At 44.2% G+C, this 16,409-nt stretch overlaps 1 protein-coding gene across 1 annotated transcript in view; it reads left to right on the top strand.

The window, feature by feature from the left end:
- REV3L (REV3 like, DNA directed polymerase zeta catalytic subunit) overlaps positions 1–16,409 on the top strand; it is a 154,621-nt gene that overhangs the window by 105,459 nt on the left and 32,753 nt on the right. Inside the window, exons 22-23 of the mRNA XM_060238202.1 lie at positions 15,261–15,402; positions 15,744–15,988. Coding sequence (XP_060094185.1) covers positions 15,261–15,402; positions 15,744–15,988 — 387 coding nt within the window. The remainder of the gene's footprint in view (positions 1–15,260; positions 15,403–15,743; positions 15,989–16,409) is intronic.

Here is a 16,409-nt window from a genome sequence, read left to right as displayed (position 1 = left end):
TTTGATTTGTCTTGCTCATTCTCAGGGGGATTTTCAGACAAAACTCTTTCAGCTCCATAAATCTCAGGTCTTTGCGTTAGGAGCAAGAGCCAGAATGAAATTATTCTTAGTTAATTATTCTTAGTTAACTTCAGGGTACTAAATCCTATCACTGGTAGGTTACTCACGGTACCAAAACCAAGATTTTCAGTAGCTGTTCCTGAAGACGTGGAAACAGAAGGTCCAGTGGCTCCTCTCTCTGGGCTCAACATTTTTCACAACAATCAGGCAGGACAGAGTTAATTCCTCACTGGAGAGAAAATGCAGCTGAATGTGCGCGCGTGGTTGCAGCAAGGCTATTCCAAGGTCTTGGACGTAATCTACAGAAAAAAAGTTAAAAAGCTCCAAAAATTATCTTTCTAGCACATCTGAGGCTTTTAGACAAAAGTAGCAACGTTTCCAGATTGAGACAATCTGAATTCAATGCTCATTTAAGTCAGAACACTCTCAGTAATGGCAAGAGAAAAAAAAGGCGTCGTTTTAAAATTGAGGCTTGTCTGCACAGTATAGCAGCATGTTCTTCGTGGTCTCTGTGCGTCACACTCATGGGATAGAGCGCCTGCGTTGATCCCCAAATCAGTACCTAAAAAGCCCGGGATTTTTTCGTGCTCGGCACCTACGGGCATGCACAGGCGTCCCAATGCGCATGCTCGCTGGCGCCAGAGCAAGGATCCCGCCAGTTCCTTTCTGACCACTGCGCTGAGAGGATCTCCTTTCGTGTCCCCGGTCGGTAAAGTAATCTTAGATTGCTTTTTTCCTGTTGTATATAGCCCGTTTGTTATTTTCTTAGTGTAGTTAGTTAGTTGTTAGATAGTTAGTGTTTAAAAAAAAAAAGTTTGTTGGACTTGCCCTTCGTGGCTCGGTTTTTCCCCCATGTTTTCCTCGTAAGAATCGAGCGGCGAGGCTTTTGGCGGCTTTGGTTGAGTCGGCACTTTGTCCTCAAAAGATGGCATCGGGCCCGTCGGTACCAATGGGTGAGGTTGCGGCCCCGATGGTCACATTGGCTGAGGCTTCACCGATCAGGACCGAGATGCCAGTCGAGCGTGGGCGTTCCACGAAACGGCCTTCTGAAGGGTCAGTGGACACCCCAGCTAAGAAGCGTTGGGATGACTCGGGGACCCGATCATCTGCACCGAAGAAGGTGAAATTGAAGGAGAAGCAGAAGAAGAGACCATCCTGCACCCCTTCGCCTTCGCATAACACTTCAACATTGACAGCTCTACCGAGAAAGATCTTGGCGTCCCCGCGTCGTAGCCCTTCAGTGTCGAGAGACAGTGCTTTGCAGCTGCGCCTATCGGCATTGGAGCAAGAGATCAACCTGACTCAGCGCTCCCACTCTTCAGGGTCCAGGCGTCGCAGTGAGAGCGACTCGGTCTCGGAGGTGGAGGTGTCGATGCCAAAGGGAGCCTTCGGCACCGATGGATCAGGCGAGAGGTCGGAGAGCTCTGGAACCAACTACAGTAGCTCGTTGCTTCCCACCGCTTCCACCATGGGAGCAGCGCCAATGGCCTCCTTACGCTTATCCCTACCCACTGTACCAATGGTACCCTCCTCGCGAGTTCGCAGACTGGGACCAGCAGTCCAAGGCATCCCATATGTCCAAGCTGTCTCGACACTCTAGACGACGTCCTTCGGCATCGATCTCTGTCCCGCCTGACAGACGCGGCGTGGTGGTGGAGGAAGTCCAACCTCGGTCGTCGGTGTCGATCCGGTTGCCCATCAGAGAGTCAACGCCGGCACTCTCAGAACATTCTCTACGCAGAGAGTCTTCATCATCGGACTCAGAGGTCGGTACCGACAATCCGGACCGGGCTTTGGAACCTTCACCAGTGTCTCATACGGCTGAGGATCTCCCCATCTCACTGTCGGAGGATCTGAAGTCGTATGGGAACCTGGTGAAGAGGATGGCACTCTCCCTCTCGCTTCCAGCGACACAGCCGCAACCCATTGTAGACGTTACCGTGTTCGACATCATAAAGCGGGATACGTCTACAGCGGTTGCCCTGCCAGTGACGAAGGTCATCTTACAGGCAGTGAAGGAGCCCTGGGGGAAGCCTGCTTCTACACCCGTGTCTTCGAGAAGGTTGGACCATATGTACCGTGTCCAAGAGTCTGGGGCTGAGTTCCTCTTTACACACCCAAAGCCCAATTCGGTGGTCATTTCCTCCTCGTCGAAGGCCCACAAGACGCACTCCTCTCCACCAGACAAGGAGGGAAAGAAGCTGGATAAGGTCGGGAGGAAGTTCTACTCTGCTGGGTCGCTGGGAGTAAAGGTATCTAACTATGCCGCCTGCATGGCTAGATATGATGTTTAGATCAATTCCACAGGGCCTGTAAGACCTACCTCTTCAAAATAGCCTTCACCTAATGCCAAGCCACGAAAGTGCCGCTGGATGTTTTTAGCTACTGAACCTTACTGAAGACCTAATGTTTATAGCACCATAAGGTTAATTTTAATATAACTTGTAAATTGTTTTAATGATGATTTTATAATTATAACTGTTGCTGTATATTGTATTCCTATGCTGTGAGCCGCCCTGAGCCTGCCCTGGCGGGGAGGGCGGGATACAAATAAAATTATTATTATTATACCAATACTCAGTGTGGGAACAACTTACCCCTCTCCTGTCTTCCCTGAGTGAGGAGAAGAGGTCGGCTGCAAAGAAGTTGCAGAAGGAAGGCTTTGCTGTAGCCAAACAACAACTGGCTGCAGCAAAGCACATGGTTGACGTCTCAGCAAGGACCATCACTTCTGCCGTCTGCCTCCGCCGCCACTCCTGGCTCAGATCCACGGCTCTCCAGCAGGACACTAGGGCCTTCGTTGAAGATCTGCCCTTCGAGGGCGAAGGCCTGTTCAGCTCTACCACCGACAATGCGCTCCAGGAAATGGATAAAAATATAAAAACTGCCAGGAACCTGGGCATACCGGCATCTTCCAGAGCTGCAAAACAGAAACAGTGGCACAAGCCTTGGGCAAAGAAGCCGTACCAAAAGTTCTCCCCAGAACAGCAGTGGAGACCTCGCTCTGCTCAACCTGAGAGTAGGTCCCCAAACGGGGATCAACAGAAACCGTTATGCTTCAGCATAGACCACTGGCAAGTCCAAGAGCACTCGCCCTCAAAAGCAGGGCCTTTGACTTTCTGGCAGCACACGTCACCATTCCCTCTTCCTCTTCATCTATCCGCCTCTGCCCATTCCTGTCAGCCTGGGAGTCCATCACTATGGACAGGTGGGCGCTTTCCATCATAGCGGAATGCTACAAAATAGGTTTTGCTCAGATTCCGAACCAATCTGTGGTAATTACCACTTCCCCTTCCCCACTTCTGCTGGTGGAGGTGAGCAGCCTCTTACAGAAACAAGCCATAGAGAGGGTCCCGACTCTGGTTACTTCCTGGTTCCCAAGCGGGACGGGGGTCTAAGACCAATCATGGATCTTCAGAATCTGAACAAATTCATTTTGTACCAGAAGTTCAGAATGTCCACTCTGCAAACAATTCTGCCCCTCATCAACCAAGGGAATTGGATGGCAACGCTGAACCTCAAGGATGCATACTTCCACGTCAACATCTATCCTGCGTTCAGACATTTCCTTCGGTTTGCAGTTGGTTCTCAGAACTTCCAGTTCAAGGCTCTTCCGTTCGGTCTGTCCACTGCACCTTGGGTGTTCACGAGATGATGAGCGTTGTGGCTGCCCATCTCCGGCTTCAAGGGATAGTCATCTTTCCATACATCGACGACTGGCTCCTTGTGGCGGAGTCGAAAGAGAGTTTGTTATCCCACATTGCCATCACTCTTCGTCTTCTCGACACCTTGGGTCTGCAGGTCAATTTGGAGAAATCACACCTTACTCCATCAAGGACAGTTCAGTTCATAGGGGCTTTGCTGGATACGAACCTTCATCGCGCGTTTCTGCCTCAGCAGAGAGCGATGGACATTACCAACCTTGTTGAACTTCTGCAGAGTCGAAAGTGCGGCACGGCGCAGCAGCTGCAGCGGATGCTGGGGCTGATGGCGGCGACTACAAGCGTGCTGCTCTTTGCGAAGCTGAGGATGAGAGGCCTACAGCTTTGGTTTCTTCGTCAGTTTCGCCCGTTAAGGGACTCACCTCGAAAGAGGTTTGTAATTCCACCTGTGACACTTCAAACACTGCAATGGTGGAAGTCAAAGGACAACATTTGTCAGGGAGCTCCCTTCCATCTACCTGCACCAACTGTGACTATCACAACAGATGCGTCTTTATGGGGTTGGGGTGCCCACATGGACGATCTGTGCGTGTGGGGGGGTCCTTGGCCTTTGAAATTGACTCACTGCCGCATAAATTACTTGAAATTGCTGGCAGTTCATTTTGCTCTTCGGTCTTTCCGCCCCATGGTGGCGGGGAAGATTGTTGCTCTGCTAACAGACAATACCACTGCCCTGTGTTACATCAACAGACAGGGAGGGACAGTCTCTTGACGGCTTTGTGCGCTGGCGCTGGATCTGTGATCGGAGTGCCTGGACCACAACATCTTTGTGAAGGCAGCGCAACTCCCACGGGTCCTCAACTTGCAAGCAGACTCCCTCAGCAGGGGTGTGGCTTCCCCCACATGGTGGGAGTTACAGTGGCGCTTCCTTCAACCCATGTTTCAGCTCTGGGGGTATCCTCAGGTGGATGTCTTTGCCACAGCCGAAAACCGGACGTGTCCTCTGTTTTGCTCCAGAGGGGGCTCAGATCCAGAGTCGTTGGGAGACGGTCTGCTGTTTCCATGGGAAGGTCGATTCCTTTATCTGTTCCCATCTCTGCCACTACTGACAAGGGTGGTCAACAAGATCGCAAGAGAGAGACCATGCTGTATCCTGGTGACTCCTTGGTGGCCTCGCCAGAACTGGTTCCCGATCCTGCTCCAACTGGCGAGGGGGGTCTTCTACTAGTTTCCGGCGGAACCAGACCTTCTGTCAGCTCAGGACGGTCATGTACTCCATCACAATGTGCCCCACCTGAAGCTGGCAGCATGGTTCATCGACCCTATGGGTTCTCTAGCAGAATCCAACATGTTTTCTTGAACAGCAGGAAACTTTCTACCAGCGCTTCCTATGATAGGAAGTGGCGGAGGTTTCTTCAGTTCTTAGTTGATCCCTCAGTTTCACCCCAAAGGGTGGGATTGTCGGTAATTTTTGAGTTTTTGTTATCTCTGGTGGATGCTGGCCTTGTTTTTTCTTCCATCAAGGTTTATTTGGCAGCAATTTCTGCATTCCATGAACCAGTTGAGGGGCACTCAGGTTTTGCACACCCTCATTCTAAGAGGTTTTTGAAGGGTTTGCTTAGGCTTTATCCTCCATCGAGATCACCCCCATAGTTGTGCGATTTGACTTTAGTGTTGGACAGGCTGACTCGAGGTTTTTTTGAGCCAATGGCCACATGTTCGTTACAGCTTCTATCTTGGAAGACTGTTTTTTTGGTAGCCATCACATCAGCACGCCGTGCAGGGGAGCTCACGGCTATGCGTTGTGACTACCCATATCTAGTTTTTCAGGAGGCTGGAGTGTTGTTAGCTGCTGATATTTCTTTTCTCCCCAAGGTGGTTTCTCAGTTCCACTGCAACTGAGAAGTTTGGTTGCCCACTTTTCATCCTACACCTTCCTCGGATGAGGAACGTAGGTTGCATGTTCTAGGTGTGAAGCGTGCTTTATTGTTTTATTTAAGTCGCTTCAAGAGTTTTTGTAAGGACCAGCAGCTTTTTGTTTTTTATGCTGCTCCTAAGTTAAGTTCCAGGATCTCATCTCAGCGGCTTTCAAAATGGCTCACTGAGACTATTAAACTGTGTTATTTGTTGGCAAAGAAGCCGTTACCTGGGTCTATTAGCGAACACTCTACAAGAGCAATGGCGACATCGGTGGCGTTCCTGAAAGGCGTTTCCCTGATGGATGTTTGCAAGACTGACACCTTGTCCTTTCCGCATGCCTTTATGAAGCACTACGCGCTGGACGTGCATGCTCAGCAGAGGACTTGTTTGGGAGCTGCGGTGCTGCAAGCTGTTTCTTCCGGTTGACCGTCTTCCCGCCTCCAGGTATGTTTTGCTTGCTAATCTCCCATAAGTGTGAAGCACAGAGACCACGAAGAAGATAGACAGGTTGCTTACCTGTAACTGTAGATCTTCGAGTGGTCATCTGTGCATTCACACTACCCACCCTCCTTCCCCACTGCTGACGGTCTCCCTCTAGTAGGGGCTTCCAGCGGTCAGGAAGGAACTGGCGGGATCCTCGCTCTGGCACCGGCGAGTATGCGCATTGGGACGCCTGCCCATGCCTGTTGGTGCCGAGCGCGAAAAAATCCCGGGCTTTTTAGGTACCGATTCGGGGATCGGCGCAGCCGCTCTATCCCATGAGTGTGAATGCACAGATGACCACTCAAAGATCTACAGTTACAGGTAAGCAACCTGTCTTTTTTGCCTTTTGCTTTCTAAATGCTCTCAAAGGCGATCCAGATTTTAAAAAATCATTTAGCGTTAATAGCAAATAGCAAGCCTTTATTGGCATAAAACAGATTTAGCAGTAAAATAGCAATATAAATAATATAAAATCCTAGATTATAAAGTACATAGGGAGCTAAAATACATAAAATAAGTAAAATATATGAGTCGAGTTTAGCCAAATTAAATAATTAAAAGATAAAATGTGGTCATTCCAGAACCATTCTCTGACGTATTTCCATGGCCTGTTGGAGAAATCTAGCCACCATTAAAGTTACCTCAGCGCAAGTGTCATTTAAAAGTTTGTGGACTTTGCCTGAATCAGCACAGCCCAACATATCTGGTCATTTAGAGTTCAAAAAACAGTCCATGCTATAAGCTATTGGCTTGATGGTAAAAACCAAGAACCATCTGCTATCAATTTTGTTAGGGAATTCTGTTTGAAATTCTGTTTCTTTATCTCTAACAGTGTGATGGATCACTGGATCAAATAATCATTGAGAGGCATTTAACATGAAAAAGCAAAAACATTTATTTCTACAGGGAAAGGGTACTGTGAGGTGAAAATAACAAACACCATAGAGCTACATGCTTGCACTAGAAGATCATGTGCTTAATGGAAGACCACTTCCTCCTCCTTCTTGAACTCTCTGCCTGAACAAAGAAAGTCACTTAACTAACTGACCAAACAGACAAAACAGGTTTTCCCACTTCTAGACCTTGATTGACAGCAGTCAGTATCTTCTTCCCAGGTCATGAAGACAATAGGGAATCAGGCACAGTGTTAACCCTATAATGACTGGAACTTTAGAACATTGCAAAGGACATACAAAACAGATACGTATTTCCAACACTAGATACATAATTAGTATTCATATCCATTTTCTCAGATCAGTCACTTGAAATATAAATGATGGGGGAGACGCTTGTTCATTCACAGTGTGGGTGAGGAATCCCATCCTTGCCCCTTTCACTTGTTCTCCCATCTGCCCTCAGGCTCCTGCCAACACATACAAACACGGACCCCTGAGAAACTTATGGAGGAGGGATAACTTTGCTTACCCCCCTCCTTCCACCCCTCTACTTGCCTGGCTGCTGCTCTGCCTTCCCTGACCACCCACCCTCCCCCCACTTTTCTCTGTACAGAGGCACTGGTGATTCTTGCTTTTCCACCTTCCCCTGCCCATTTTCAGTGCTATCACCATCTGTTGTGCCCTTGCTGCAGCAGCTCTCCTCTTTTCATCTTCCAAGGCAAAATCATAGATAATGCTCCTGCATTTTGGGGATTAAACAACCTCCTTTTTTACTTTTTTCATATTTTTCTCCAAACCTGAGAGTCTCCCAAATTTCCAGAAATCTCTCCCTTATCTCTACATGGCCCTAGTCCTTGCATTTAAATATATGCAGATGGGACTATATTGAGAATTGGATACATTGATGTTGTCTTTGATGTTGAGACCCAGTTTGGTGTAGCGGTTAAGTGTGTGGGCTCTGATCTGGGAGAAACAGGTTTGATTCTCCACTTCTCAACATGCAGCTGCTAGGTGACCTTGGATCAGTCACAGTTCTCTCACAGCTGTTCTCTCAAGAGCAGTTCTCAAAAAGAGCTCTCTCAGCCCCACCTACATCACATGGTGTCTGTTGTGGGGAGAGGAAGGGAAGGTGATTGTAAGCTACTCTGAGACTCTGAGTGAAGTGTGGGGCATAAATCCAAACCTTCCTCCTCTTCTTCTTCTTTGCAGTGTAGTTATCATTAATGTATAGCCAATTCGACATTGCATAAGTAATTTGGATCAATGGCCACTTCAACATACTCAGAAAAGTGGAACAGTGTGAGACATTATGCATTTGATTCTACACGTAAGGCATTACCTAAATAATATTGGAGCTGACTACACTAATAACAGCTATGCCACAAAAGAAGTATATAAACTAAGTCTTGATGCTGCCCCTGTTTAAATATTACAGAAGTTTATGGTGTAGACTCCTTTCTGCTTCTTTCTTACATCAGGCATTAATTAAAACAATTGCAGTTCCATTTCATTATCCAGGGAAGTTAAATGTATTGGGTTGGCTCCAAAGTTGAATTTCTTTTCATGGAAAGCATTTCATCAGGGGATCTGAACTTTCCTGCCTCCACTACTTTCTGTTAACAGAAGACATAGTCAGGGCTCATTCCATTCATCATAGAATATATGATGGTGGTATAAAGGAGGGAAAAACTAGCAACAGGAATTATGAGTGAAAGTACAATGATTTATAAAACAATCACATTGAATATAAAGTAGTGGTTCTGTCCAACCTGTGATATTGTAAGTCACTTACCTTTTGATATAATGTAGCTTATGGATTCAACATTTTTAAAAATGTAATATCATCTCGAAGTAGGAGTCTTTAAGGTGCCACAAGGCGGCTAATAGATCTATTTTTGGTATAAGCTTTCATAGACTAGGTGCATTTTCTCCAGGTCTTGTCTCTTGCTATGCCATAGAGCTGTTAGGCCATTTGGAAACAGAGTATGAGTTGTATTCAGTGGAAAATTTCAAGATGCACTATAGCTATCTTTGTATTTTATGGTTTTAGCTTGTAGTTTTTAATTGTTTTAACTTTTGTTGTTATCCGCCCTGAGTCTGCTTGTGGGAAAGAGCAGAATACAAATTAACAAAAATAAAAAAAAAATAGCTCTTGTGCAGGTGGAAATGCAAGAAAATGACTGTGGTAGCCTTTGACTAGGTCAGCCTTCCTATATTTCCACTTGATATTATCCAGCCAGTTTCTGGGTTCTGTGATACGTTGGGAGGGAAGTACTAAGTGTTGCACGAGATCTTGCACAAGCAGCACTGCAAGTTTGGTGCTGCTTGTGCATTGCTGATTTCAAGCCTATATGTCAGAAATTGTCTGGAGACTGCCTCTAAGAAGATGAGATACTGCTGCCAGCGAGAAAGTGGCATGCTTCTCTCATTGTTTTTCTCATCAGTTCTATAGAGCTAGCAGCAAAATTACCTAGATAAAAGATTCATACATATATCAGGAGCACCTTGAAAGGATGAGTCCTTTGTAGTCATGTCTCTTTCCCCAAAGCCAGTGATTACCAGATTTTTTCTAAGGCTGGTATCACAGCATTCTCTCTGCACAGCTGCCATTTCCCCCTCACATAGTGCACAGTGCCAACTGTTTCTGCCTTTGTTGTTTGGGCATATCTTTCAGATTCAATGTAGTGCACTAAAACTACTAAATAATTCTGCTTTGAACTTTACCAGAGATTTATTTATAATTTATTTATTGCTTTACATTTATATCCCGCCTTCTATGTTTGCGCTTAGTGTGGGGTCTTCTCGAGAGTTGCAGAAGGAAGACTGTACACAGTAGCTGTTAAGCTAACTATATACAAAGCTTATTTAAAATATTTATACAGACTGACAAAGTGCTCCGCCAACACATCCACTATACACACACTGTACTCAGCACAAGCATATAGTACATTTATACAATTCAGTACCCAATAAGCTTAGTGCTGAGTCACTAAGCACTACCCTATTACATCATCTTGGCTGATGCAACCTGGAGCAATGCCAGCTTGTTCAGCTGTCATTTAAATCATCTAGATCTAGCTGTGGCCTGTAGACTGGATATACTGACACCCCTCCTCAGGTCTCAGACCATCAGCATTAACATTTCCCTTAACATCAGGAACCTGTCAATTGTTACATTTTTTGTAAACACATCAGCAACATTTTCAGAAGATGTACATTGCTTTAGAATTACCAAACCTTTATTAACAGCCTCCCTTACATTCTGGTATCGGATGTTAATATGTTTGCGCCTGCTCTTTATTCCTCTATCATTGGCGAGATGTTGGGCAGCCATACTGTCACAGTACACATTTACAGGTGTTGAATTCTTTATTCCCAGATCACTTAATAACTGTTTCAACTACTCAATCTGAATAACAGTATCTCTTATCGCAGAAGATTCTGCCTCGCAACTGCTCATAGATATGTGCGTTTGCTTTAGTGATTTCCAGATGATCAGAGCACCAAACATAAATATTGCACTTCCAGAGGTAGACCTGCCATCCTGTCTTTCCCCCCAACTTGCGTCACAATAAGCCATCAAAACCTGCTCACTATTAGTGCTCATTACCAGTTTGTGCCCTGATGTGCCTTTAAGGTACCTAAGTACACATTTGGCTGCAACCCAGTCTGTTTGTCGTGGCTCTGCACACTTTTGACTCAGTAGATGTACAGCCATGCAAATGTCAGGCCTGGTCCAGCATGCCAAATATAACAGAGATCCCACCAAGGATTGATACATACTTTTATTCTGTGGCACAGTATCATCCTCTTCTTGAATGAAACCAGTTGTCATAGGACTCTGTACAACTTTAGCCTCAGCCATCCCATATACCTTTAAGAGAGTCTGGATTTTTTCCTCCTGGCATAACTGGAAATGACCTTCAGCACTTTTAGTGACCTCCATACCGAGATAATGTTGTATCTCTCCCAGGTGTTTTATGTTGAACAGAGCTTGAGCTTCTCTAATAAACCACTCAAGTTGCTTAGTACTTTTGCATAGCAAACACAGATCATCAACATGAAACAGAATATAACATTCCTGTTCATATACTTTATGACAGAATAAGCAAGGATCAGCCACACTTTGAGTAAAACCCAGACTTTCCAGTGCATTGCTCAAACACTTATTCCATTCGTTTGCTGACTGTTTAAGACCATACAGTGCTCTGTTGATCCTTAGGACTGGTAGATCAATAGCATTAGGAAACCCAGGGATTTGTTGCAAATACAATTCCTCTTTAATTGTGGCATTTAGATAGGCGGTGGTGATATCAAAGTGATGCACTGCCATGCCACTCACCCCTGCTTTACACAATGTTGCTTTTAGGGTTTCTATTCGTACAGTGGGGGCAAAACTCTCATCAAAGTCCCTGCCCTCCAGCTGCATAAAACCCCTGGCAACCAGCCTAGCCTTTTTCTGAAAGGACCCATCTGTCAGTCATTTTAGTTTGAACAACCATTTACATCCAATGACTGATTTACCAGCTGGTAGAGTTGCAGGTGTGAACACTCTATTATCGCTTAGGGAGTTAACTTCCTTTTGCATTGCAAGCATCCATCCCTCCCGTTCCTCCCAGTCCAAGGTTAGTACTTCCTCATAGCTCTCGGCTCTTTCAAGTACACATGATTTATAGCAGCACTAAAACCGTACCGTACCGGAGGCACTCCTTTATTAGATCTATCAGACACCTTATTTTCTGTTCTGCACTTTGTGCATTCTCAGAGGACTGTGACCTCTGAATTGCCTTTGGTGAAGACACTTCTTGTTTTATAGTTACACCCCCCTCCTCTGCTTGTTGAGACAGAGAAGTGCAGTAGAAGGCACTTCGTTTGCATGAACTCTCTGCCAATTCTGATCCTCACAGAGCGACTGAAACTTAACATATTATGTTCATCTGCAAACCGATAGGCCTTCATACCATTTTGGTAACCAAGAAACAATAACTTTTTAGCTCTGGTTCTACCCTTTTTTCCTTTTGTTTACAGGTATGTTTACCCAGGCTTTTGTACCAAAAATCCTTAGGTACTCTAGACTGGGATTTTTGCCATACAGTGCTTTGTAGGGAATATCATTTATGGCCTGTGTCCACAGTCTGTTCACTACAAAACAGGAGGTTTTTAATGCCTCACACCAATATGAGATTTTCAAATCACTGTCTTTGAGCATAGCATGCACCATAGTCTGTAATATGCCGCCTTTTCTTTCAGCTATTCCGTTTTCAGATGGCACTGACACGTTGGCTATTCTATGCTCTATCCCTTGTTCTCTCAACCAGGACTCAAATTGATGCCCAATAAATCCCACCCCCCATGTCCGTCTGTAAAGCACCAATGTTGCAACTTAGCTGCTTTTGCACCCTGTTTGCCCAATACTTGAATGTACTAAACACATCTGATTTGTTTTTCATTGCATAGACCCAGGCAAAACGGCATTTATCATCAACCAGAATTAGGCCAAACCGATTCTTTGACACACTAGGGGGAAATGGGCCGATTACATCTGCATGAATTAATTGCAATGGCCTTGTTGATATCCTGTTACTTTTCTTTGCCAAAGGATATGCTTTTGGTTTAGCTTGCTTATGTATATTAGTCTAAATATGAATCACAGGGCATAACCTTTTCCCCTGTTAAGATAGCCAAGGTTTTGTTTATGGTGTTAAAGCTTGCATGCCCCAAACGCCTATGTAGCTGGTGGATACACCTGTGGTGAGGCTTTTTGTTTAATACTAATTTTGCTCCCATTGCACCTTTCTCTAATACATAGACATTATCCTCAATATTACCTTTGGCTCCTTCACACATATAGTGTGGTTCTCAAAGCTCTCACTGCCCTGTCAGCTGGCTTGAAAAAGTCATTTCTCTCTTTAAATCGCTTCTCCAAGCCAAGCCAGACTTAAATAATGCATTTAAAATTAAATTAGCTTTCTTTCCACCTTTCCCTCCCCATCTAGTTGTCTGCCTGCCTTTCTTCCTTGCATGTTTTGCAGCTCTTAGACATCTGACATTCTCAAGAATTGAGTCAGTTTATCAAATCACAAGCTGTACCTCTTCTCACAGAATACACAAAGCATGTTCCCTGTATTTAAAATGTATACTACAGTTCTGTACTGTGACCACGCACCACCTCCAGAAGGGGAAGTCTAACCAGAGTTCTTTACAGATTACAGAACTGAGAGTATTTTGAGACCCTAGCCTAAATGCTTTAGTGGCACACTTTTATTTTGTCAAAACCTTATTAATCTGAATAGGAAAAAGATAAATATCCCATACTAACACTTCTCCTAAACATGTTCATTCATAGTGACATACCATGCAGATGTCAGGCTCGGGGCTTGAGAGACTTTATATCCAAGTTTTGGCCATAATATCACACTTGTCTTTCTTACACCAAACAAAGGTCTCTGCATTTGGCTATACCAAATTCTAGTTTTAGCTCTAGTTTTGGCCATAATATCATACCTAAGTCTTTCTTAGAAAGGTCTCTGCATTTGGCTATACTGAATTCTAGTTTTATATCTACTAGGTAACATCTGAAAAACTGAGATTTCAGATTTAGTTCCCAGTCAGATCAGCTTTCTAATTTCCAACCGTATGAAAGATTCTCTTGGCATACAGATCCTGGCTGGGACAGCTGCAGTCTGGTTTAAACTGTGCTGCACGAAAAGCCGGCCCCAGGAACTGCTGCAGGAAGATTTCTCCCCATGGCATGCAGGTCCTGGCTGGAATGGCTTCTCCTACAGTCTAGTTAAAACAGGGCTGCACAAGAAGCCAGCTCCAAGCCGAGCCAGTGGGAACAGTCCAGTCCCTTTTGCACAGCTGATCCTTGGGCTGTCTTCTGCAGTCCCTTTAAACTTTAAAGGGACTGCAGTAGAAGCCCAACAAAGGTAGCCCAACTGTAGAAGCCCAACTGCAGTAGAAGCCCAACAAAGGTAAGAAGTGAGACCAATCTGCTACTGCCTCTCTGCTGTTTTGGGATCTACCTGGTAATTCCCAAATATATCCAGGATTTGGGGGTGGGGATGGATTTTTTTAAAAAATCCCCCCAAAACCTGGATACATTTGGATGCTCAAATATATCTGAAAAATACTGATAAAGTATTTTCTAGCTATATTTTCAACTCAGGTAGATTTGAATGTAAACCCCTGTTCCCCACATCTCCATACTAAGCCTGCTGGGTGACCTTTTGGGGCAGCCACAGTTCTCTCAGAACTCTCAGCCCCACCTATCTCACAAAGTGCCTATTGTGGGGAGAGAAAGAGAAGCAGATTATAAGCCATTTTGAGACTCCTTAAGATAGGGAAAATTGAAGCTTACGTACTCTTTTTCCTCACCTAAGAAAATAGTTGATGAAATCTCCAAAGATTCCACCATAGATTTTGCAGAGTTACCCGTTGTCCAGTTGCTTCACTTGAGTTTTATTGACCAAGTGAAAGAATCCTTTCCAAGAATCATACAACATCTGGAGTGACCATATACTCAGTGGTACACAAGGCTGTTCTGTTTTGAGACAGGGATCTAGACTGGCGTCTGATCAAGATCATTTGGAATCTTCATCCTTCACAGATCCATAGTTAAAAGTATTAGGATCATACCATAGACACACTTCTGTCTCCTATTTATTCATAATAGCAGAAAAATCAGTATATATAATGTATTCACCTTGTCACCTTTTTAAGCTGGTGGGAGAGTAAATATCTATCTATAAGAAAACTCTAATGATACAATGCAATCCCATTTGAGAGGGTAGAGGCCTCCTGATTAATGTCATTCAATGTAAACAACTTTGAACTTATGGTTCATTACTTCAAAACTCCTGTAATGACATTTGTCTCCCCACATACAATGGAAGCATATTATACTTCAGCAGTCCCGAAGTTTGGTTTACCATGGCAATATATTCCAAATTTCTAAAGTGGCCAAGAAGATTATTGTGTTCTCCCATTCTGCCACATCAAGAAAGAGTGGAATTAGAATCCAAGTAGGAAATGTGTGCTGACTTCACAGACCCTTGTTTCTTGAAATGACAGGTCTTAAAATTAAGTTACCACTTAAGCTAGAAGTCATTCTAGAAATGATAGTGGAAGAATTGACGTCACTTGTGTACTGCAATTCAAAATGAAAAGTTTGTTCTGCTTGAGACTATCTCTTGTTTTCAGATTCTGAAGGTTTTTCCCCTTTGCTTCAAATTTAAAGGTGGAAACTGGTTGATTATTACATTAGCCGTGTTCGTGGGAATCTCCAGCTGTTAGATCAACTGGACTTGATTGGCAGAACAAGTGAAATGGCAAGGCTGTTTGGCATTCAGTTCTTGCATGTGTTAACAAGGGGATCACAGGTAAATTATTCATTACTTTTTGAATAGTCAACATAACTAAATGACCCTTTTTACTTTTAGGAGAAAGTTTGGTAAATTTGATTCTAATCTGTTTAAAAGATTGTCTGACCAAAAGGGTCATACCCTTTTCTTTTGGATTGTAGCCAAGATCTGTATGTGAAGGAACAGCTCTGTAACAGGCCATCACTCTTGGATACAAATCCATCTTTTATTATTGAGTAGGGCTGAGCTACTGGTTGAACAACATCACATTTATAGCAGTTTTAGCCCAGTGTCTGAAAAATACAAGAAGCATTTAAGTTTGACCAGTGATTCTTACATGTTCTTGTTTTCTTTTGTAGTACCGTGTAGAGTCAATGATGTTACGCATTGCTAAACCAATGAATTACATTGCTGTGACTCCTAGTGCTCAGCAGCGGGCTCAGATGAGAGCCCCACTATGCATTCCTCTAATAATGGAGCCAGAGTCTCGTTTCTACAGTAATGCTGTCCTCGTACTAGACTTCCAGTCTTTGTATCCATCTATAATAATAGCATACAACTACTGTTATTCTACATGCTTGGGACATGTTGAGAACTTGGGAAAGTAAGTAATAATATAAACCTTAACATCAAACTACAAGCCATAATCTATTCATGTGGAGGAGAATAGAACTGAAAAGAGAGATGAGACAGGCAAGCCAGAAAAGGAAATGATAGATGGCATAGAGAGCCCCACAATGAAGACTCTGAGACTGGATCTGGAGCATGAGAGAGGCTAGTGAGATTCACATGTTACAATAAACAGCTGTTGTTATGGGAATGAACCTGGAGAATTGTTGAACTTGTCAGGTACTAATCCTTTCTTCCCTCACCTAATTTGTAGCGAGGAAGTTAAATTATTCTGTAGAGGTCATAGTTTGCCTTTTTGTCTGAATTCCAAACTAGTTTATTCTTTATTCCCCAGACCAGGATTCTAACTACAGTTTATGTTCCAAGTTCAGAGGACAGACTAATAATTTGTGATT

This window comes from Heteronotia binoei, chromosome 1, assembly GCF_032191835.1.
Source record: "Heteronotia binoei isolate CCM8104 ecotype False Entrance Well chromosome 1, APGP_CSIRO_Hbin_v1, whole genome shotgun sequence".
Taxonomy (NCBI): Eukaryota; Metazoa; Chordata; class Lepidosauria; order Squamata; family Gekkonidae; genus Heteronotia; species Heteronotia binoei.
This window is presented reverse-complemented; position numbering and strand designations above follow the sequence as displayed.